Raw genomic sequence first — 24,619 nt, forward strand, 5'->3', positions numbered from 1 at the left:
AAACTCGGGTGAGTTTGGTAGAGATTTTTCTATTTTCACTTATTTAACAGGTACACCTGTGGATTTCTACTTGTCAAGAGGACAAAACAGCAGGCAGTAGGTAAGTATGTGTGAGTGTAATAGGTATGTAATAAAATTTTACTTACTATGGTGTGTCTTGTGATTTATTAACTATCTATTTTACAGCGGGGGTATGGGTGCTGGCTGTCTGCTGGCACTTGTAGTTCCACAAGTGCCAAAAAGCAGGCATGCTGGCACCTATAGTTCCATTGTAAAAAACAATAGTTTTACTCTATTTTCACCACTATTACCCCTGCACCCACCGCTCCAGGGGTGCGGGGGAAAAGCCCCGGGCTTCAGCTTAAGTCTGGGGTGCTTGGGAGAAAGGGGGCGGTCCCCACCTCCCCTGAGATCCCCAGTTTGGGCTGACTGGCTTGGGGTGATAATGCTTTGGCCGGGGTGAACCAGTGAAAGGGTCCCCTGGCTGTGGCATTACACCCTGGCTGGATTTGAGCCCAGTGTTGGTTTTAAAAATAGGGGAACCCCTATTTTCCCCCTTTTTAAAACCAGGACTGGCTCAGCAGCCCAGTGCTGGTTCCTAAAATATGGGGGAACCCTACCTGTTTTTTTCCCTGTATTTTTAGGAACCAGGACTGGCTGAGGCGCCCGGGGCTGGTTATGCTTTTTTTTGGGGGGGGGGGGCTGTTTTTTTTTTTTTAAATTAACCCTTGTTTTACAGGTATAACACACAAGCAGCCTACACATATCTCACTGATATGTGCAGGCTGCTTGTTCGGGAGAGTTTGGCTGCAGTCAGACACTGCAAACTCGGGTGGGTAATCTCGATCAGATACACCATCGGAAAACACACTCAGCAAAACACGATTCTTGGTAAATTTTAGTATTTCAGAAGCCTAAAATCACCCAAGTTTCAGCGAGTCAAATCGAGTTTAAAAATGGCAAAACTCTACCAAACACGATTTTTCGTAAATTTACCCCTAGGTCTTGCAAAAAAAAATTTCTATGTATTTTGACAATTTGGCTGTAATTGAATTCAATCCCGATATTATCAGACGTCCAGGGAGAATTGTTTAGGTCTTTATGAATTTTCGGGAGAAAATAAAATGTTGGGATCTTTTGATCTTTTTCCCAAATAAACTCATATTCTTTTTTAATAATAATTCCTAGGTCCATACCTTCACCAAAAGTTGCTTATAGTTCCTTTGCAAATCTTGAGGTTGGATCACATTTTAATCATTCGTACGTGTCTGTATCTCCTAACAGCCTTTTCGCTTTTTGTTTATATTTTTCTTTGTCCATGAGTACAAATCCCCCCTGTCTTTATTAGCTGGTTTAATGATGATTGACATGTCCTTTTTCAATTCTTTTCAACTTCTTCTTTCAGCCTCTGATAAGTTACTCTTGATTTTTTGGTTGTCTGGTAAGGCAGAGATATCTTTTTCCATACATTTTTGGAAGGTCTCTATATGCGGACCTTCACAGTATGTTGGATTAAATGATGGTTTGAATTTTGTGTGATTGTAGCTTCCTTCTTTTAGAATGGACCTTGTCGTTGTCTCTTTAGAGTAGAATTTTTTAATGCATAATTTTCTCTCAACTTTTGAACATCAATGAACAGGTCAAATATTGTGTAGACTGCGGAGCGAACTTCAATCCTTTTTCTAATATTGATGTTTTTGATTGTGTGAGGATTCTTTTACTTAAATTTAAATTAGTCATTTTGGATTCTGGGCCTGATTCAGACCCGGTCGCAAGCGCTGAATGCTCGCAACCGGGTCGATGGTGGCCCACAGCGCATGCACACGACGGAGCCGGCTCCGTTATGTGCATGCGCGAGACCTGGCTAGCGACGGGCACTCCGTCACTCCGGGTCTCGCAACAAAGCTGTCGATGTTGACCCGGCCCTGATCCAGAGCGAGCGCTCTGTCAGAGCGACCGGGTCTGAATCAGGCCCTCTGTTAGTTCCTTCTTCTGTTTCTTATGCTTTCCTCCTCTCGAGCCTCTTCTTCTAGTGTGGAGTTTTTTTTATCATTTTCTGGTTTCGTGATGTTGGAATATAGTGCTCGCAAGTGTGTTGATGGCCGGGCAGTGCGCATGTGCGTGAGCTCCGTAGCGAGTGAATTTTCACTCGCTGCGGGACTCACTACAAGACGGGGCGGCTGTCGATTGTGATTAACAGCTCGCCCCGTTTTGTAGGCGTGCAGGGGGGGTGGCTGGAAAAATGGAGAGCGAGCCCCAGTGATGTCAGTAGTGAACTTCCTGCTCTAATAGAGCAGGAAGTTCACTGGGGCTTGCGGAGGACGAGATCCTACCACAAGGGTCTCGTCGCAAGCCCGATGGTCGCGATAATCGCGACCATCGCCAGGCCGCCCACTAAAGCTGTGAGTGGTCAACCACAGCTTAGCGAGTGGCCTGGAGGCGGGGGGTAAAAGAAAAAAAATGCGCTGATTCAGAGTGAGCGCTCACAAAGAGCGTCCGGCTGTCTGGTTTAACTCTAAAAAAATCATCATCGTCTTCACAAAAGCATAATCTGCTTCCGAGCAACAAAGAATCCAGATCAGTGGAGCAATAAGACAATGACAAGCAGCGCACTAGTGCAGGAGTCTATCATAGTCGTCATCTTGTAATTGAACCTGCCCACCAGCAAATAATGTGACTTTCTCAGACGTACATACTGTACATTTTATTCCATGAACTCTACCTTACTCTACTAAGTAATGTCCTGCCCATCCAAGTGTTGGCAGGCGTAAGTGGCAGAATAACACAAATCTGCATGTGTGCTGTCAGGATCTGTGATTTGATTTGCGGTTCCGAAGTAGGGATATGATTATGGTTGGAGGGTGTGTGGCCAAAACTGCGATGTCTGAGCAGATTTCTCTTCATACAATGAAAACATAATTAAAAACACAGAAGTAGGAATGTATTAGAATACTATTACTACTTCAGAATATAGCATGGCTTGAGCGGACGGATCAGTAGAAAACTCAGGAGTAGAATCAGTTGCTTGAGCAGTGTGAACGGGATGTAGTTGGCATCCCGTTGGTCGGGATGCCGGTGCTCAGAATGCTGGCATTGGAATCCCAACACCAGTCAGAATCCCAACTGCCGGCATCCAGATGGTATTAGGAACTAGGGGTAGAGATGCTGGGGGGGGAGGGTTAGGGTTAGGCTCAGTGGCGGGCTGGGCCGCGGGGCAGGGTGCCATGTGCCACTGTGACACAGACTGCACCGCGTGTGTAGCGCTGACCAGACGGAGTTCGGCCAGCGCTACACTGACAAACACACAGCCGCCGGCTCCGGCAGCTGTGTGTTTGTTGTAAGCAGCAGCCAATGAGAGTCTATCAGACTCTCATTAGCTGCTGCTGCACCCACTGCATCCATCTTCCGACTCCCACAGTGGGCAATGGGAGAGACGTCATGATGTCATATGACGTCTCTCCCATAATGCAGAGCGGCCCGGCCCGGGAGGACAGATGGAGGAGCAGATGGCGGTGGCGGGAGCGGGGATTCAGGTAAGTGTTTTTTTTTTATTTTGTTTTTTATATTACGTGTGTCTACTGGGGGAGGGGTGTCTGGCACTACTGGGGGCACTACAAAGGGGGGACTACTACTACTGGGGGCATTACAAGGGGGGTGTGGGACTACAACTACTGGGGGCACTACAAGTGTGGACTACTGCTGGGGGCACTACAAGGGGAGGGGACTACTACTGGGGACTACTACTACTGGGGGCACTGTAAGGGGACTACTACTACTACTACTGGGGGCACTACAAGGGGGCACCAGCGACTGGGCATTTTGTGATTTGAAGTCGCACCACAGTGGCAGTCTTACAGTATCTTGATTTAGACTCCTCAAAGCCACAACATCTGGTGGTTTTTCCCTCCATCAGGGGTATCAGGAGGGCTATCCACCCCACAACAGGTGGCTTTCACCTTCATCAGGAGGACTCTGAGCCTCATGCTAATTGCACCATACAGGTCACTATCTTATCTGCGACTAATGCATACAGATGTGTCCACATACATCTATTCTCTGCGCAACACATAACACAGGAGCGCAGAGTGACTCTGTAGAACCGAGCATCTTATTCGCACGGTGCACACCAGCTTCTGCTGATTAAAGTGATCTGTGGCATGCCTATATTCTGTGTGCAACTGCGGGTGTATCTGCATGCGAAATGCTACATTACAGTGTCAGCGGCTGTGATGGGGGGCACCAAATTATACCTCACCTTCGGGTGTCTAGAATGAACGTATGCCACTAAGTGGAATGGATAGTGCAGATCCATTATAGTTTACCTAAGGGTCGTTGGTAAACACAGGATAGGATGCAGAATGCATCAGGACCTGCTGGTACTGATCATGGAAGACACGCTGTGGAGCCAAACTCTGGAATCTGCAGTCAGGAATAACAGGTAGGAGTCATCAGAAGTTGTACTGGCAATGAGTCATGACTAGGGAGAGACTTATATAGGCGTCCTGTCTGTGAATTGGATTCAGGAGTCATGTGCTGGAAATCTGGAGCAAGACTAGAGGAAACGTGATCAGCTGACTCTGAGCAAAATGGCAGCCCCATGTCCCGGAGAAGCAGGCTCCATATGAAAGTGAACAACCAAATAAGTGGTTCTTGAAACTGGGAACATGACCTGCAGCTACTGGTGCATGAAGTACTTCTATATAGCAGCACCGCTTGGTGCATAAACAAGTTTTGTTAGTCCGGTTTGTGACATGTGCACACTGTTCTCAGTGTACGCATTGCTAATTCAAACAAAATACAAAATACACTATGCCATCTACTGTATTATTCCCCCTGCATCAGCCCCTAAATGAGTCAGATTGTGGAAGTGGATGGTAGTCTGTATGTAGAAGGTCAGTTTCCCTCCTCTATAGAATACATTTACAGCTCACAGGCCTTAGCTGCCTTGGCAGAGCAATAGCATGGGACAACAATTAATGAACTACGGGAGATGAGAGAGGCAAACAGGCCCATTCCTAAAGAGAAGAGTCAGAGCAGGTAGCTAAGGGACTAGTTGGGTCAGGCAAAGAGAATTAGTATATTAGCAGGGTACATACTGTAACAGAATGGGCAGGGATACAGGAACGTATGTATGTGACATCAGCATGTGCACACTGCATTCTGCAAAATCATTTTTTATACAAAAATGTTTGATCACTGAACAAACATATGTGAAGCCTATGCATATCGACCGACACAACAGAGACAAATGGATGCACCTAATGAAGCTGGGGAACATGCAATATATTTAAAATACAAATTGTTGAAAGGCTGAGTTTATTTAAATGAAGATAAGTTAATGTTATTTACATTTACAGAAGAAAATCTGTAAGTAGCAAGTATGGGTCATTACGTAACTAGCAGCAGCATGCATATAGTTACAGTTATGAAGTCTATTTTAAAAGCGAGAAATGCATTTTTATTTGATTTAAAAATGAACCGTTGACATTGTTAACATGTTATTGTTAAAAATATGCACCACTACACGAGCAGACATTCACATTCATAGCCTTAATGCACTGATATGGGCTAGAATTACTAAGCGGTGACTTGTAAGATTCTTGGCAGCTTTGACACTGAAAATAATATTACACACAATTTGATTTATTTAATTACATTTATAATGTATTTTGAAAAATGGATTTAAATATTTTTGAAAAAGCAGCTATATTATGTCCATAGGCCTCATTGTAACAGTACCTCCCTAAGTTCCTCTCCTCTCACAGGTGAATGCGCCCCAGAGTGCCTTCTGTGGTATGAATTCAACAGTAATAGACCGCTACATCACTTCCAGGGTCCAGAGAAGCAGAACGGAATTCCTCATGGGATGCAACTGTGTCAGTGAAAGCCCAGCTGCCTGCTGTAGCTATCCATGTGACCATGCCAGTTAACTGGTTAGTGTTGTTACAGCTTTACATTTTGGGATCAACACTGCAGAGAATCGCCGGATCCCGTAAGCCACCGCTTAGTAAATTTATCCCTATGTCTATATGCTATACCTGAAACTTTACCGTTTGAGTAAAAAATAAGTTCTGTACCTATTTCATTTTGAACTTTATCCATTTCTTCCTTGTTTTTTATATACTTGGGCCACACATGTCCGTCGAAATATCCTGGAGGATCAGGAGGTTCATAAACCCGTGTGCTATTGAAAGGACAGCTTTATTATTTATCTAGAAGAACTTACCAGCACAGGTCCTAAAAGCTCTCGTCTAAACAATACATACTGTATATACAACCCTATACCTACAGTACATAGTTTTTCAATTCCTGCTTTGGCAACTGTGATTTAATTACTGCAGATCTATATCTACAAAAACAGCAGCCGAAAAGTTGAGTGTGTTTAAGGCTAAATGTCACAATTCTAGACAAGGTCTAATTTAGCCATCTTTTTCTCCTACCCTTTGTTTTGCCTATTTTTTGTATACTAACTTCATAAACAGCAAAAGGACTATAAACTCAGTAATATTTTACTTAATTTTACCTAGCACAAGGAATGGACTATGGTAGACAAGGCCTGACTCAAGAACAAGGAGACCAAAGCAGATGTCCTGAATCAATATTGGCCCAGCTTTTTGTAAGTATTAAAAATACACTGGGGCCCAGCTTTTTGTAACTATTAAAAATACACTGGGTATCCCCAAAGTAAATGAATTATTGGATTTATCTCAAGTACAACCAAATTGTGGCAGCAGTTCCCTTCACACATGTGAGGGAGACAAGTGAGTGTGACTGGAGGAAAGATGCAGCAGATGAAAAGGAACACAAGATGATCATATACTCTATTTCCTGCTAAACAGCAGGGTTGGTGCCATGCACAAGGTGGATCTGTGCGAGTCATGGCAACAGCCTAAAGCCGGGTACTCATTAGACGACCCAGCAATCTTGCCGATGGTCGGGGCAATTTACCTTCGCACCGGACCATGCACGATTGCCGTTACACATTACCTGATGCAATGAACGATGGAATGATACCTCATGCAGCAGGGCCAATCACACGATATTGTATGCGACCCACGGGAGGGCGCAATCGCAGGTACACATTAGACGATGTGCTCGATAAATAGTTCAGAGCCATCTCAAAATGAATAATCGAATGATATATATTCTAATGTGTACCCAGCCTTCCTGTAGAAGATGGCAACAGTAGGGCAGCCAGCTCTTACATTCAGCAATCAATTATACACATAACTGTGACCAAATTTGTGAGGGTGATGTGTTAAATTACCTAAAAGTGAGAACTGGAGAGCACAGCAAGGAAAGGTGCCATGAGATTAAAGACACTGACCGTACATGGACTCATCACTCGCAACATCAATACTGTAAAGTAAATTTGGATGATATTACTAGCACTTATCCACTGCTTATGATGCTAGTGATACGAGAATAGTGATAAGAGAATGAAGGCGCTACCAAAAAGTCACTCCAGAATTTGTTACAAGCAATTGAAAATATTCAGATGTAAAAAATAATAAGAAATACTTATTTGCTTCTGTTTAAAAACAGGGTAGTCACCATATACTAAAAAACCTGGGAACAGCGCAAAGTACTTAAAAAAAAAGGATGATATGTTATATTAAATTATAATCCAAGGAACCATGTGGATACTCAAAAAGATACCATTTAATGGTTGTTTAAAAACTAGCATAAAGCATATACATTATCACAGGTAAATAAAGTGAAATAACAGTTGATTACAATGTAACACATATAAACGGTAAGTCAGGGTATAATATCACAGATGTAATGTGATCAATGTACTGGGGCATGGGAATCTCGCTTTAAAATTAGGGGTAACCCATATTTGTAGGTGCCAGCATCGGAGAGAAATATAGGAATTGAAAGTCCCATCATATTACCATTTAGAAAATTATGATATTTCTCACAAACGTGACTTTGTTGCCCATGCGTGCGATGAAGACACTTTCTGATGCGTGGCCACAGCTGAACACAGTGCTCAAGTCCAGTTGTGTGAACCAGTAATGAACAGGTGATTGTGTTTTTTTTTTAATTTCGGTTGCCCATTGCTGAGGAGGACGAGTGGGGATTGTCTGCAGCGGTCTTTATGTATATGTGAAGTATGTGCCCCACTCGTATGGCACACATCCACTAGACGATTAAAGTGAGCGATTGAATGATAACAATATCGTTATCGTTCAATCGTTCAATAATCATTTGCAAATCATTTGAAAATCGATAAGAAAAAGGTCTAAAACGACCAGCGATGCGCGCTCCCCCAGGTCGTTTAGACATCTATCATTGGACAAATATGTTGTACAAGCTGACGATAACGTCAGGTTCAGCATGTTTGCAGATTATTGATGTGCCTATACTGAACGACTGAACGTTCAGTGTAGGCACATCACAGACTGACAAACAACTGCACGATTACAATGTCGTAATCGTGCAGACGTTTGCCTGTCTTCTAGTGGATGTGTGCCTTTACTCAACAGTGAAAGGGTTGAAGCTGACTCCCTCCAACAATCAGACTTGTGGGGACTTAAAACCTGGGAAATACTATCCCGTAGACACTTCTAGAATAACTCATTTTTGAAAAAGATCAACAAACTCCTTTGCTGATGACATGTTTTGAATTGATAGTACTGATTGCAACCAGCCAATTAACTGCTGTACCCTCTTCCAGCCACGCCATCACAATGATCCATTATAATGGGTGTTGGGAGGTATCTCCAAATGGCAGGGCTCCCAGACATCAGACTATTATTCTTGGTTTTCACAACAATTTTAAACTAGTATCAACTTCTAGTGCCAGATACATTAGCATAACATATTAAGCTGTTTGCGTGCAACTCATTTAAAATGCTACTGGCATAATATATATGGGTGTAACTCTATATGATAACGATCTGCTCTACTTACCTCCTTCGTCTCTTACATTCGTCATATGGGACAGTTAGAAAATATCTTCTATTAAACACTTTGTCCAAGTTCCTGAAATAATAGACCAATGTTTTTAACCATGCACCAAATGCCCATCGCTTCAAAATCACTAGTATCTATCACACTGATAAAGGTTTGGTAACATAACCAAATTATCTTTGTCTTTTTAGATTTTATTAAAAAAAAACAATAAAACATTCAGCAATACATTTACAAGCCTATATTTTACTGATATTCCTAATAATTTATTGATTAGCTAAACCAGATTAATTATCATTAAAAGCTATCTGATATGGCCAAATTTGCATTTTAAAAAGAATCATTCAATTTATATTATAATAATTTTTTCTTTTGTGGGGGTGGGGAGTTGATACTTTTAAGGGTTCTGCAATTCGATTTACAAAATATGGAGAATGATTCAAAGGAGGAAGCAGTGGAGCAATTTTTGCCTACTGTGTATGCGCCAAAGCCACATTGCGTATTCACGGCGATGGGTTTGAAATGGCAGTCGGACTGAGGATTTTTTCACAAAGTGAGCGATAGGCAGTCAGCGTTTGGAGGAAGTAGTGGAGGGTCGCTACAAAAATGCAGGGGCTGTTTTCTTTGCGTGCCCTAGAGAGCCTGAGCGAATCCGTATGCTGCTAAAGTGGCCACAATGTCTTAGGTGAGACGAACATTAGGGTTACTCAGATGTTCACTGTGCGACCGATGTTCCCGGAGACTCCTCTTGATGCTGGAGGTGGGCGTTTCTGTATACAAGACATCATTAGCATATTTTTGCAGAAAGGCTGTGTACAGATTTACAGGCACCTCTGAGTCAGGCCCAAAAAGTGAAGATAATAATTTTTTCCTGCTTTAATGATTTAGAATGTTTTTTTTTATACGGTCACTGCATTTTTGCCAGACTTGCAAAGCAGCCGCATCTGACTTGATAACTCCTATTCTAGTCCTATGAGGGGTAATTCAATTAGGTGCAGGGTTTACTCCACAGCTAACTGAACGCGCTGCCTGATTCAATTAGCTGTGGGAAACCCACGTGGTAATCTCCAGAAGGTGGATTAAATCAGTGCTAAAATGCATACTCTGCAATTAAGATGTGGGAAAACCCATAGATTTCAGCACTTTGCGTGGAATCTATGGGTTAGCGCGTGTTAATCCAGGGTCTACCATGTGGGGAAATTTGGAATAATTGAATAGCTCTGGATGTGAAACCCAGAGTTTTTCCCCCCTCTGCAAGTCACATAACTAATTAAATTCACCCATTAGTCTGTGAATGACTTCTTAGGCTATAGACAAATTGAACAGCTAAGTAATGACAATAAAACTATCTAGTGTTTGCAGCACAAAGCGACTAGTCTCTGAGAGTGAATGAACAGCTAGAGATGGCAGATGTCTTGAAATTATATTATATTGCATGCTACAACAAATGTAAAACTGGAAAATAAAAGAACATTATTATTCGTGGGTGAATCAATAAATAAGGACATGGCGGCTTGCTAAACTTTACAGACGGTTGCGAATCGCCTTCCACCCAGGTGCTTCTTTAATGGTCCAAAGAGATGGAAATCACTCGGTTTCAGGTCAGGGCTGTAGGGAGGATGGTCCGGTACATCCCAATGGTAGCACCATAAATACTCACGAGTGTAGTTTGCTGAGTGTGGCCTGGCATTATCAAGCAGCAATACCATGCATGTTTGCAACAACCTAGGTCTTTTCGTCTAATTGCCCTCCGCAACCGGCTCAATGTGTCACAGTAGGGGTCAGCATTTCCAGTATCTCCCTTGGTGAAGAAATCAACAAGAAGCACACCCTTATGGTCCAAACACAGTTGTCATTACCTTCTTTGCTGATGGAGTTGTTTGGAATTATTTTGGAGGTGGGCCCTGGTGTGTGTTTCCATGTCATGGATGCTTGTTTCATCTCCAGTGTAACATTATGCACCCACGTTTCATCGCCTGTAACAATACACTGCAGGAACTGCACTCCCTCCTCATGGTACCGCGTCAAGTGCAAGAGACACAATTCCATCCTAATGGTTTTGTGAACTTCTGTGAGTTGCTTCGATAGCCAGCGTGAACACTTTTTCCTGTACCCCAGTTGCTCATGAATGATGTTGGGCACAGTACCCACTGAGATATTCAGTTCATCAGCAATGTCACTAACTCGAATGTGTCTGTCCTCCTGAATCAGCCCTTCAATGTGGCACAAATTCTCATCTGCGGTGGACGTGCTTGGCCAGTTAGATCGCTGCTCATCTTGAACAAAGGCAGTGCGCCAAATCCAAACCTGTTTCAGTGACATGACGTTATCACCATTGACAAGTTGGCGATGAATTTCAGCTGTTGATGTGCCCTTTAGACGCAGAAATCTGATCACACTATGCACCTCAATGTTTAACCATGTTTTTGCCAGCCCCTCCATCTTACAAATAATGTTGGGGCAATATGGCTGATATGAGGCGCAGTGGTTACCTGTTCTGGCTTGGTGGGAAATTAGAATGAGATAAGGAACATTACACACATGAGAATTCTTGTTTCCTTACTTAATGAACCACCCTTGCACTGTTATTCTTTATCTAGTGCCAATGTATTATGCAGCACTTTACAGATGATGTTTAAGCACTGTCATCAGTCCCTGCTGTAGTGGAACTTACAGTCAGGGATAGCGCTACGATTAGGCAGCTGCCTAAGGGTGCCGGTCCCTGGAGGGCGCAACTGAATCAATCAGGAAACTGAAGGATGTCTCTGTACGAGACATCCTCCTTTACAGTGCACTGGCGGCAGCTGCGGGTCTGATCATATTTCGCAAGGGCTGGATTAAGGTTTGTGGGATCTCCAGGGCAACTAAGTTGTGGGGGCCCCATATATTAAATTTGTACGGCCTCACGCAGTGACTATTATACCCCTTACCTTGCCTCTGGACTCTCCACTGACCGGCAAGGTCACAGCATACTACATCAAGTACGCAACACTGCTGGGAACCGACTCTCAGCAGCATAGCGGATATGCTCTAATATACTGCCAGGGGCAAACGCAGGATTTTGAATGGAGGGATATATAGATACATAAGATAGATATATCAATTGATATATATAATGCACACGGAGGTACCGGTTGTGTGTTAGGTGTCATTATACCACGTCTTTGATGCTTTACAAAGTCCTGTGAATGCCACTACTTTGGAACCTCCTTGTATGTATATATATATATATATATATATATATATATATATATACACAGTCAGGTGCATAAATATTGGGACATTGACAGAATTTTCAGATTTTGGCCTCTATTCACCACCACAATGGCTTTGAAATGAAACAAACAAGATGTGCTTTAACTGCAGACTTTCAGGTTTCATTTGAGGGTAATTACATCCAAATCAGGTGAACGGTGTAGGAATTACAACGGTTTCTATATGTGCCTCCCACTTTTTAAGAGGCCAAAAGTAATGGGACTATCAACTCAAAAGCTATTTCATGGACAGTTGTGGGCTATTCCCTGTTATTTCATTATCAATTAAGCAGGTAAAAGGTCTGGAGTTGATTCTAGGTGTGACATTTGCATTTGGAATCAGTTGCTGTCGACACTCAATATGAGATCCAAAGAGCTGTCACTATCAGTGAAGCAAGCTATCATTAGGCTGAAAAATCAAAACAAACCCATCAGAGAGATAGCAAAAACATTAGGTGTGGCCAAATCAACTGTTTCAAACATTCTTAAAAAGAAAGAATGCATTGGAGAGCTCAGCAACACCAAAAGACCCGGAAGACCACAACTGTGGTGGATGACAGAAGAATTATTTCCCTGGTGAAGAAAAACCCCTTCACAACATTTGGCCAAATCAAGAACACTCTCCAGGAGGTAGGTGTATATGTGTCAAAGTCAACAATCAAGAGAAGACTTCACAAGAGTTAATATAGAGGGTTCACCACACGATGTAAACCATTGGTGAGCCTCAAAAACAGGAAGACCAGATTAGAGTTTGCCAAACAACATCTAAAAAAGCCATTACAGTTCTGGAGCAACATCCTATGGACAGAAGAGACAAAGACCAACTTGTACCAGAGTGATGGGAGAGAAGAGTATGGAGAAGGAAAGGAACTGCTCATTATCCAAAACATACCACCTCATCAGTAAAGCATGGTGGTGGTAGTGTCATGGCGTGGGCATGTATGGCTGCCAATAGAACTGGTTCCCTTGTATTTATTGATGATGTGACTGCTGACAAAAGCAGCAGAATGAATTCTGAAGTGTTTCGGGCAATATTATATGCTCATATTCAGTCAAATACTTCAGAACTCATTGGACGGCGCTTTACAGTGCAGATGGACAATGACCCAAAGCATACTGCAAAAGAAACCAAAGAGTTTTTTAAGGCTAAAAAGTGGAATGTTATGCAATGGCCAAGTCAATCCCCTGACCTGAATCCGATTGAGCATGCATTTCACTTGATGAAGACAAAACTGAAGGGAAAATGCCCCAAGAACAAGCAGGAACTGAAGACATTTGCAGTAGAGGCCTGGCAGAGCATCACCAGGAATGAAACCCAGCGTCTGGTGATGTCTATGCGTTCCAGACTTCAGGCTGTAATTGCCTGCAAAGGATTTGCAACAAAGTATTAAAAAGTGAAAGTTAGATTTTGGATTGTTTAGTTTGTCCCATTACTTTTGGCCCCTTAAAAAGTGGGAGGCACATACAGAAACCGTTGTAATTTCTACACCGTTCACCTGATTTGGATGTAATTACCCTCAAATTAAATCTGAAAGTCTGCAGTTAAAGCACATCTTGTTTGTTTCATTTCAAAGCCATTATGGTGGTGAATAGAGTCCAAAATATGAAAATTCTGTCAATGTCCCAATATTTATGCACCTGACTGTATATACTGTATATTTATAGATAAAGCTATATCTATATTTCTATCTATACATATGTGTATATATATATATATATATCTTTTGTTTTTCTTTGAACTTGTGTGCACTCATGTTATCCAGTCAGTCTAAAGGCTCATACACAAGAGAGAGAGAGAGAGAGAGAGAGAGAGAGAGAAACTGTTGCATCAGTGACAGACTGACTGTGCTGTATGAGTGATGCTGACGGGAGCTGGCCAGGGAGAGGCCTCCAGAGTGGCCGGGGCCCCTGGATGACCGCCGCACCTGCCCCGCCTATAATCCAGCCCTGTATGCAGCCGCTGCTATCAAGCTGTGCCACAGCCTCAGCACTTCCTTCTGGCTTGTTACTAGGGGTCCCGAGGTGCATCGCCACAGCCACCCCTCATACATCTAATCCAGGTGCCTGGTTACTGGCACCCATACAGGGCCGGTGCAAGGTTCCCCGGCACCCTAGACAGAACTTCAGCGTATTGCCCCACCAAAAAATAAATAAATGTGTGTTGTGAGTCAGCAAGTATAATGGTGCTGTAGACACACATACACTGCTTGTTAATATATATTATATATAATATTACATACTTATTATATTCCACTGCAGGCAGCTGTTGTTCCTAGCCAGGCCTTAAGCCTGGGCTGCATCCATTCCCTTCTCCTTGAGCAAAAGGGGAAGTACAGAGGCAGCCTAGGGGGCAGGGGATTGATTCATTGGCATTTGACGTCAGCGCTTACGGTGACACAGTAGAACCAGGCCAAACACAGGGCTGACGCTGTGGCTGCGGGGGCCGAGGAGTGAGGAGACAGCATGCAGCACTGCCACTGCACACTATCTCAATTACTGACAAAGCGGTGGCCGCGGCTGCTTTACAAATGCCACGGACACCGCTTGGACTTTACACATGGTCTATCTGTCATTATGGGAGGTGTGCGGCGCTGTCTGGTGGCCGGCGTACCTAGGCAACTACCTAAAGCTGCCTAATGGTGGCGCCGGCCCTGCACCCAGGCAATAGAAGTCTTGGGGCCCGTCTCTGAGGTGCTCCCCTCCACACACCACCACCCTCGATATGTATGTATTTGTCTATTGGCACAAACTCAGTATTGGTTGCAGCCAGGAAGGTTGAGTGGGAGGATACAGGGGGCAGCAGCTTTCTGAGCTCCCACAATCTGGAGGACATACAGAGGATACAGACTGAGCTCACAGGACGGCCGTCGGCTCTCCATCCCAGCAGCATACAGGCATACATTGCTCCCCTCCTCTCACACATCCACAGCGGGGATCGGGCAGCTTGGAGCATGGTAAGGAGGGGGTTTCTGATATACACACACACACACTAATGGCCACCTCTATCCCCTGCTGGGAGTGAGGTCGCTAGACCCTACTTACAGTCTACCAAACAAACAAAAAAACATGCTAGGATGGAATGGAAGCTGAGGAAGGGCAGGGAGGGCGACAGAGGAAATGTGTTGAAATTGACTAAGTTTTTTCCAGCAATTCAGAGTTGGAGAAATGGGGTGGGGAGATGCATGGAAGGAAGTTTCTTATCAGGCCTCTGACCTTTCTGAAGAATTTAGATTGGATAAGAATAAGGAGGGCTTGAAGCAAATACAACATTTTATGGAAGGGTATTCATCTTAATAACATTGGCTCTGCCAATAAATATTTAGTTTGCGCCACCCAGTTAATTTAAGGAGTAGATGCTCAAAGTTGGCCTTAAACAGGTCCTGAGTCTGTCTCGTTATTTCAGTTGTGACAACTGCCACAAGAGTGAAAAAGCTTGCTTCAGTCCAGATGTTATGTGGTCAGGGGTTCCCAAGATCAAGGCTGCAGATTGTGTGCAGTTTATTTTAAAGGTAGATAGTTGCTCAAATTTTTTAAATTCTTAGGATAAGTTTGGCAAGAAAATGGAGGGATAAGAGATCTCAGTCACAAGGTCAACGGCAAACAGTGTCAATTTATACTCAGCACCTCCAATCTCAGGACTAACAATATCCAGATTTGCCCTTACTCCTGGTTAATGCTTCAATGCACAAAAGAGATATGAGGGAGGACAGTGGGCAACACTACCCAGTACCGTTGGAGATCTGAAATGGTCCAGGTCAACCAATCAATTCTATCAAATGCCTGTGTACAGGTTTGTGCCAGGGTATTTTTTTTATTAAATGCCAATTGTGAATTTGATCTATTACCAATTTATTTTTAAAATATACCATGTCCATCAATGTACGAATACAGTACGTATCTGCCATCTTTACAGAGGGGCTGATTTAGAGCTGCATGCAAATTGGCCATAACTAAACTTGCCTTGCGTGCACGGAAAATGTGAATATTCTGGGTTATGAAATCTTCTATGCATCTCCATGAAATGGCACCTAATCTATCCATTCACTTGATTTCATAGCTGTCATCACTATCAGTGGGCACTTACACCAGCGCTATCCTAGGCTCAAGAGATCAGTCTGAAATCAGACTGACCTCTGCGTACACACAACACAGCCCGATGTTCCATCTACACACCTCACTGAACACCCTGTTACCAGCCAATAACACCCATTCAGCCACAAGTGGAGATAGAACTTAAATGGTAAGAACTCATAAACCAGAAGATGCCTACACTCGGTATGGTTCAACTCTACATTAGCCCCAGAGCTTATATTAAAGTTATTATAGAGTTAATTTCAGTTAATTCTTCAACTGAATATTGTTATTCTTACTTTAAGATTTCTAAACAGCTGCATCTGACTTGATAACTCCTATTCTAGTCCTATAGGGGGGTAATTCAATAAAGTGTTCCAGTTGATTATATTATTATACATACCACTTACTGAGGTAAATACATTTACAGACATTCTTCCCTCTTTGCAACATTTATATTTTATTTTAAAATATCCTGCAAGGGGTGAATGGGTCAATGGGCTTCATGCCCATAACAGTCTACAGCAGCATCTTTCAACCACTGTGCTGCGGTTGTTAGGTCTGCGGCGCTGTCAGATCCGCCTTACTGTGGACTGGGCAGCGCTGAGCTTTCTGGGAGTCTCAGGCGTGCCTGGGCCGTCACCTATGCAGGTGCAGGGGCGTGACATCACAGGTCATGTACGCCGTGTTTCCAGGGCAGGATTTACCACTAGGCAACCTAGGCGGATGCCTAGGGCCTCTCTCCGGACCTGTGCCGCCCGGTCCGGAGAGAGCTGCCTGCAATGGGATTCGTCCGGCAGCGCTGATCAGGTCAGAATTTAGAAGCTCATTCAGACCCGCTCGCTAAGATGCATACTCTCACTGCTGCCGATGGTATGCAGTGTGGATGCATCACAGTGCGCGTGCGCATACCTTAGCGAAAGTTCACAATGCATTCGCTCTCTGCACATAGAAAGCCCAGCAGAGTGAGTGAGAGGGGAAGCCGTATGTAGGTGGTAACAGGGGCTGGCCATTAAAAACGGGGGGAGTGGAGGTGCAAACGCAGGCATGTCTGAGCATCTCAATCAGGGGCTGGCTGGCAACTTTTAGCCTGGGAGGCAAATGCATGCAGGCGGCCCTGGCAGAGGAGTAGCGTGTAGCCAGAGTGCCCGAAGAATATGCGTGCTACGGCGCCCCCTCCCCTCAAGTGTTCCATGGAGGAGGCGGGTCCATATGGGATTAATGTAAGGTAAAAATAAAGATTAGGGCAGCCCCCTGTCGTAGTGCCCATATGCAGTGCCCCCGTGTGCCTCAGGAGAGAACACCCTTATGCAGGCTTCCAGTAGTGCCCCCAGTAGTGATCCCCCCTATGCAGTGCCCCTTGTGCCCCAGTAGTAAGCCCCTTATATAGTGCCCCCAGTAGTGGTCCCCCCTGTGCAGTGCCCCTTGTGCCCCCAGTAGTAAGCCCCTTATATAGTGCCCCTAATAGTGGTACCCCCTTATATAGTGCCCCCTGTAGCAGTCCACCCCCCATGCAGTGCCCCCAATAGTGGTAACCCTTATGCAATGCCCCTTAAATAGTGGCCCCAGTTGTAGTCTCCCCCCTATCCAGTACCCCCAGTATTGCCCTTTACATAGAGCCCCTAGCAGTGGTCCCTCGATGCAGTGCCCCCAGTGGTAGTCCCCTCCCCCCATGTAGTGCCCCTAGTAGTAGTCCCCTCCCCCCTATGCAGTGCCCCTAGTAGTAGTCCCCTCCCCTTGTAGTGCCCCTTGTAGTAGTCCCCCCCTTTGTAGTGCCCCCAGTAGTAGTAGTCCCCCCTTTGTAGTGTCCCCAGTAGTAGTAGTCCCCCCTTTGTAGTGTCCCCAGTAGTAGTAGTCCCGCACCCTTGTAGTGTCCCCAGTAGTAGTAGTCCCCCACCCCCCTTGTAGTGCCCCCAGTAGTAGTATTAGTAGTCCCCTTATAGTGTCCCCAGTAGTAGTAGTCCCCCCCTTGTAGTGCCCCCAGTAGTTGTAGTCCCCCACCCTCCTTGTAGTGCCCCCAGTAGTAGTAGTCCCCCCCTTTATAGTTCCCCCCATAGTGCCAGACACCCCCCCCAGTAGACACACGTAATATGAAAAACAAAATAAAAAAAATACTTGCCTGAATCCCCGCTCTCGCCGCCGCCATCTGTCCTCCCGGGCCGGGCCGCTCTGCATTATGGGAGAAACGTCATATGATGTCATGACGCCTCTCCCATTACCCACTGCGGGAGCCGGAAGATGGAGCGGCTCCTGCAGTGGGTGCAGCAGCAGCTAATGAGAGTCTGACAGACACCCTGCCCCCCGGCCCTGTCCGCCACTGATCTCAATGGCGTTATAGAGGTGTGCATAATTAAAAGACAGCATCATAGTACATGTCACCGGCTTGTTTTTACACTGAAGTGCTCGCAGTGCTTGCAGCAGGGTATGGTCAACCTCAAGTGCTGCGATAGCAACCGATGTTACCCGATGTACCGATGGTTGCATACACTTTCTGGACATGACGTGCTCAAGTGGGCGTCTTAAAACAGGCTGGTGGGTGTCTGCATACACTATGTGATAGCTCTCTAAGAAATACTGGGCGTGTTAATGCATTGCTGTGCAACAGCACTGCCTACGCAATTTGCATACACATCATGCGAGCGAGAAATGCATGAAGAAAGATTGGGAGGGGAGAGGGGTCTGTGCTGTAAGGGGAGAGCGGCCTGAGCTGAGAGGGGAGAGGGTCAGTGCTGAGAGGGGTCAGTGATGTGAGGAAAGAGGAGGTCTGTGCTGAGAGGGGCTCTGTGCTGTCAGGGGAGAGGGGGGTCTGTGTTGAGGGGTCAGTAATGTGAGAGGAGAGGGGTCAGAAGCTGGAAAGTGGAGAACAGATACAGATGTGGATTTAAGGAGGATAGACAGAAAAAAGAGTAAGAGACAGAGATAGGGGGAGGGAGATATAGAAACGAGAGGGCTTTGGCTGTGAAAGTTTTATAAGTTCCCTGATTTATGTGGATCTGCATCATGGAGGATGGCTGAATACACTCAGCTGTGTACTTAAGAGAAGTCAATTTCCCATTCTGCACCATGGATATAAAGTGCGTAGAGAGGGTGTGGAAGTGATAGGCATGCACTCAGATCTGGGCACATACACAAGGTGGTACTATAGGAGAGAGAGAGAGAGAGAGAGAGAGAGAGAGAGAGAGAGAGAGAGAGAGAGAGAGAGAGAAAGAGAGAGACAAAAAAAGAGGTGGGAGATAGAGACATGGGGGGTAGTGAAAGAGTCACAGGAAGGATGAGAGGAGTGACTGTCACAGAGGGTAAGCGACACAGGGAAGGGGGGTACACAGAGAGCTGTAAAAAAAAGACACAGCGTATGGAAATAGACATAGTGGGTCTAGAGGAGAAAGAGACACGGAGGAGGGTAGGGATAAAGACACAGGGGGAACAGAGAAATACAGGGGAAAGGGAGAAAGAGTACCCAGATAGTAGATAGACAGTAACTAGATATAACTAGATGGACACCAGAAGGTAGACAGTGAATAGGTTGACAGTGTTAAAAGGTTGACCATTAAATGGTCAACAGTGCAAAAGGTCGACATGCAAATGGTTGACATTCAAATGCTTTTTCATTATTTTAGAGTTAGGTTTAGGATTAGGCATTTGGCGGAGGGTTAGGGTTAGGCTGTGGAAGGGAACGGTTAGAGTTGGGCATTAGGGGGAGGGTTAAGGTTAGGCACCAGGGTGAGAGTTAGGGTTAGACACTAGGGGGAGGGGTAGGGTGTAGGCATTGGGTGAAGGGTTAAAATAACAAAAAGTATTATCAACCTTTTCTGTGTTGACCATTTGTATGTTGACCTTTAGGGCCTGATTCAGAGCCGCTCGCTATTTGCGGTCGTTCGTTTTATAAAAAGGGGTGGCTATTCAAACGAACCGTTCGCACTTTGCGGTCTGTTCACGTCTCTAAGTCTGAACGAGCGAGCAAAACTTGCGGTTGTAATTTTGAAAAATAGGCCCCCTGACCGCTCGCACCATACGGCATGTCCGCTATTTATTAGATTAATCGAGTACATCGAACAGCGTATGAACTGCTCGCTATTCTTGTGGTTGGTTTTTTCAACCGCTATTTTGCGGGCAGTTCAGATTTAAAAAAAACCAAGTGACGTGGTCAATGACGCTGCTGTATTAATTATGCACTCCCTTAAAACGCCCATTTTGACCTTTAAGCACGCCTGCGTTCTGAATTCCACTCCCCGTTTTCAAGCACCTTCCCCTGTTACCACCCACATACGCCTCCTCCTGTCACTCAAAGTAGCAGGCATTCGCTATATAGCGAACAAACGATTTTCGTCCGCACTGACTGGTTCGCGCATGCGTATTAAAATCCGTACGCGTGCGCAGTTGTGCGAACATCGCTCATAACGAACGAGCGGCTGCTTACGAGCGGCTCTGAATGAGGGCCTTAGACCCTGGCGATCGAAGTCCATGTCGACCATTTACATTGTCAAAATTTTGTCCCTGTTAACTTACTGCCTGTCTAACTTTTGGTGTCTATCTATTGAATTGTCTATCTAGATACTGTCTATCAATCCACACCCAGGGTTATATTTACTAAAGTGAGAGTTTTTAGAAGTGGAGATATTGACCATAGCAACCAATCAGATTCTACTTAACATTTAACTAGCACCTTCTAGGTAATAGCTAGAATCTGATAAAACTCTCGCTTTAGTAAATTTACCCCCCAGAGAAAGAGAGGGGCGTACAGGGAAAAACAGTAGGGATAAGACAGACAGAGAGAGACAAAGGGCCTGATTCAGAGCCGGACGCTATTTGCACTCCCTCGTTCAGAAAAAAGGGGTGGCTATTCAAATGAACCGTTCGCTCTTTGCGGTCTGTTCACGCCTCTAGGTCTGAACGAGCGTACAAAACATGCGGTCGTTTTTTGGAAAACTACGCCCCCTGGCCGCTCGCATCCTACGTCATGTCCGCTATTTATTAGATTAATCGAGTACATCGACCAGCGTATGAACTGCACGCTATTCTTGTGGTTGGTCTTTCCTACCGCAATCTTGCGAGCAGTTCTGACTATAAAATAACCCAGTGACGTGGTTAATGACGCTGCTGTATTAATTATGCACACCCATAAAACGCCCGTTTTGACCTTTAAGCACGCCTGTGTTCGGATCTCCACTCCCCGTTTTCAAGCACCTTCCCCTGTTACCACCCACATACGCCTCCTCCTGTCACTCACAATAGCAGGCATTCGCTATTTAGCGAACAAACGATTTTCGGCCGCACTAACTGGTTCGCGCATGCGTATTACGATCCGTATGCATGCGCAGTTGTGCAAACATCGCTCGGAACGAACGAGCAGCCGCTTACGAGCGGCTCTGAATCAGGCCCAAAGGGCTCTATTTACTACAATCCGCATTGGTAATGCCGATTGTAGTGTGATTTACTAGAAATCCCTTGCAGGGACAGAGCTTGCGAGAAAGCTCTGTCCCTGCGAATCCTCTCCGGAGCCATATCACGGTATTTTCGCTAAAAAATACTGTGACGTGCCCCGCGCATGCGCTGACCGCCCGCCACTGCTACCCCCCCCAGCGCTAAGCCCCGCCCCAGTCACCAAGCCCTGCCCCCCGCAATCGCAGACCCCCCTGCGATCCCCCCTCTCCCTTAATTACAGTTACCTGCATGATCCGGGCTCCGGTGATGTCCTCCATGTCCTCCGGTCAGCTGACATCCCATACTGCACTGGGACCCTGTCAGGTGATGACCGGGCCGCAGTGCAGCATGGGAGATCAGCTGACCGGAGAGAGGACATCACCGGAGCCCGGATCACCGTTACCTGGAGTCAGGTAAGTTTGTTTTTTTTTTTACTTGTTTTTTTTTACTTTTTCTTGCAGTGATCAGCATGTGGGGTGTTTAGACCACACAGCTGATCACTGGGACAGGCTCCGGGCTCTGCTCTGCCCGTCAAAGTGGAGCAGGAGTCCGTAACCAGGGGAGACCCTGGATAACCTCCAGGTGGCGTTATTGTAACAGGGCTTCCCCCGTCATTTTTTCACAATTTATTTTTAGTAACTTTGGTCATATCACATTTCCCATTACACTTATGGGAAATGCGATCTGCATACTAAAAATAAGTGATACTTAGGGGTTGGAGTAGAATTTTACGAATTCTACTCCAATTGCCCTTTAGTAACTTTAGATGAAACAAAAATAATGTGAAAAGGATGTGAAAACACCCTTTTTCACTTTATTTTAGTAAAAATAATGTTAATAAATAGAGCCCAAAGGGAGGGAGAGATGGGAAGTGGAGGTAGAGAGGGGGAAAAAAACCTGCCAACACTGAGCACAACAGCTGGGGATGCAGCGTATGACGGGTTTGTAACATTAGTCCATTCATAAATGGTCACAGGAGTCATCTAGCAACGGCTGCCAAATAACTGAACTACTCAAAAAGAGTTTAGCATGCATCTGAAAGGTGCATGTGGCAGAGCATATAACCACTAAGGATCTGCACCCCATATAGATGTAACCGGAGGCCAATAGACAGACAGTGGATCCTGCTCAGACACTCTGAATAATCTTTAAGCACAATGGAATGGCTGGGCAGGATCCTCTGCCTGATTCTGAGGCACAAACATGCAGTGTGAGGCCACAGTAGCACACCGATTATTGGATGGCAATGGCAATCAACCAATTAGAGCAAGAGGTAGCACAGTTCTGGTAAACTGCTCTGCCCCTATCAAACTCCCTGGAGATGTAGCTGAATTCATGTTGTGGTGTGTTTCATAGTTGAACTAGTAAAGAGATACAAATACTGCGGTAGTAAAAATAAAATAATTTTTTAAAGATTTTTACAAATCAATACCATAAAATTGATCAAAAATTGTAGTTCCGTATTTTTTAATTATGGATAAATACATTGAAGTGCCTGCTTTTGTCCACACATAGGCCCTCATTCAGAGCCGCTCGCTAGCGGCAGTACGCTCGTTCCGAGCGATGTTCGCACATCTGCGCATGCGTACGGTTTTTAGTATGCATGCGCGAACCAGTCAGTGCGGCCGAAAATCGTTTGTACGCTATATAGCGAGTGCCTGCTATTTTGAGTGACAGAATGAGGCGTATGTGGGTGGTAACAGGGGAAGGTGCTTGAAAACGGGGGAGTGGAATTCGAACGCAGGCGTGCTTAAAGGTCAAAATGGGCGTTTTAAGGGAGTGCATAATTAATACAGCAGCGTCATTGACCACGTCACTTGGTTTTTTTTAACTCAGAACTGCTCGCAAAATAGCGGTTGAAAAAACCAACCACAAGAATAGCGAGCAGTTCATACGCTCTACGATGTACTCGATTAATCTAATAAATAGCGGACATGACGTATGGTGCGAGCGGCCAGGGGGCGTTTTTATCAAATAAACGAGCGTATGTTTTGCGCGCTCGTTCAGACTTAGAGGTGGGAACAGACTGCAATTTGCGAAGGGATCATTTGAATAGCCACCCCTTGTTTTTGAACGAACGACCGCAAATAGCGAACGGCTCTGAATCAGGCCCATAGACTGATGAACAGACTGCAAGACATATAGAAGATACTGCATTTACAACTAATGGTGACTACATCATACTTACTTGTCCTGATAAAGAAGAAAACCTTCAACTATTAAAAAGTGTACTGTATTTTCCTCTTTATTTGGCATTATTTTTAATTCCTCACTTAAGACCACACTTTCGTTATGCTGTGTAATCCAAGAAAGTATAGCCGACATCATTGAGTCCATATCCAAGGCCTCAAGTACTGCAAGAGATACATGTACATTAACAATATACACTAGTAATTGGACCTGGCAGCTTAGCCCACACCGCTCTACCCCTTCCCTCCCCAGTATACTAACTGGCGCTCCAGGTAGTCTGTCCCAACACTACAGTGGAGCAGTTCTGGGTGGTAGCACGTTGCAGGCCCCGGTTATCAGATTGTTATGTCTGTGATATTTCACTGAGAAATAGGTTTAAATGGTGCTCAAAATAATGTATAAATATTAAATAAAAGTAGTTGTTACATTGATATTTGTACTTCTGTAACAATAAAATGCACTATATACAGTAAATTGCTTACCATCAAACTGTTTAAATCCCCTTTCATCTGTTGCAACTTCTGCCTCTGGCTAGACAACAAAAAAATATATAAGAAAAAAGGGTAAAAAATGTATTTCATTTGTAGACAATATAATATATATATATATATATATATATTTTAAAGTGAACAAAGAGGCAACATTGAACACAAATGTTAACTGCATAAGCATGTAGGTTAATTAATCAGTCATATTTTATGGTGTACGTCAAAAGTACATCAAACACTAATTATAAAAGAGGACATGGCTTGACGTGCATTACA

General features: G+C 44.6%; 1 protein-coding gene across 5 annotated transcripts in view; it reads right to left on the reverse strand.

The window, feature by feature from the left end:
* Positions 1-24,619, reverse strand: part of NMRK1 (nicotinamide riboside kinase 1) — a 58,649-nt gene that overhangs the window by 17,853 nt on the left and 16,177 nt on the right. For all 5 annotated transcript variants that reach the window (XM_088464062.1, XM_088464063.1, XM_088464059.1 and 2 more), the window contains 4 exons: positions 24,338-24,386; positions 23,854-24,019; positions 8,920-8,991; positions 6,078-6,184 (listed from right to left, as the gene is read on the reverse strand). In XM_088464062.1, coding sequence (XP_088320188.1) covers positions 6,078-6,184; positions 8,920-8,991; positions 23,854-24,019; positions 24,338-24,386 — 394 coding nt within the window. The remainder of the gene's footprint in view (positions 1-6,077; positions 6,185-8,919; positions 8,992-23,853; positions 24,020-24,337; positions 24,387-24,619) is intronic.

Source organism: Taudactylus pleione, unplaced genomic scaffold (assembly GCF_031769625.1).
Source record: "Taudactylus pleione unplaced genomic scaffold, aTauple2 ptg001573l, whole genome shotgun sequence".
NCBI classification, from domain to species: Eukaryota; Metazoa; Chordata; class Amphibia; order Anura; family Myobatrachidae; genus Taudactylus; species Taudactylus pleione.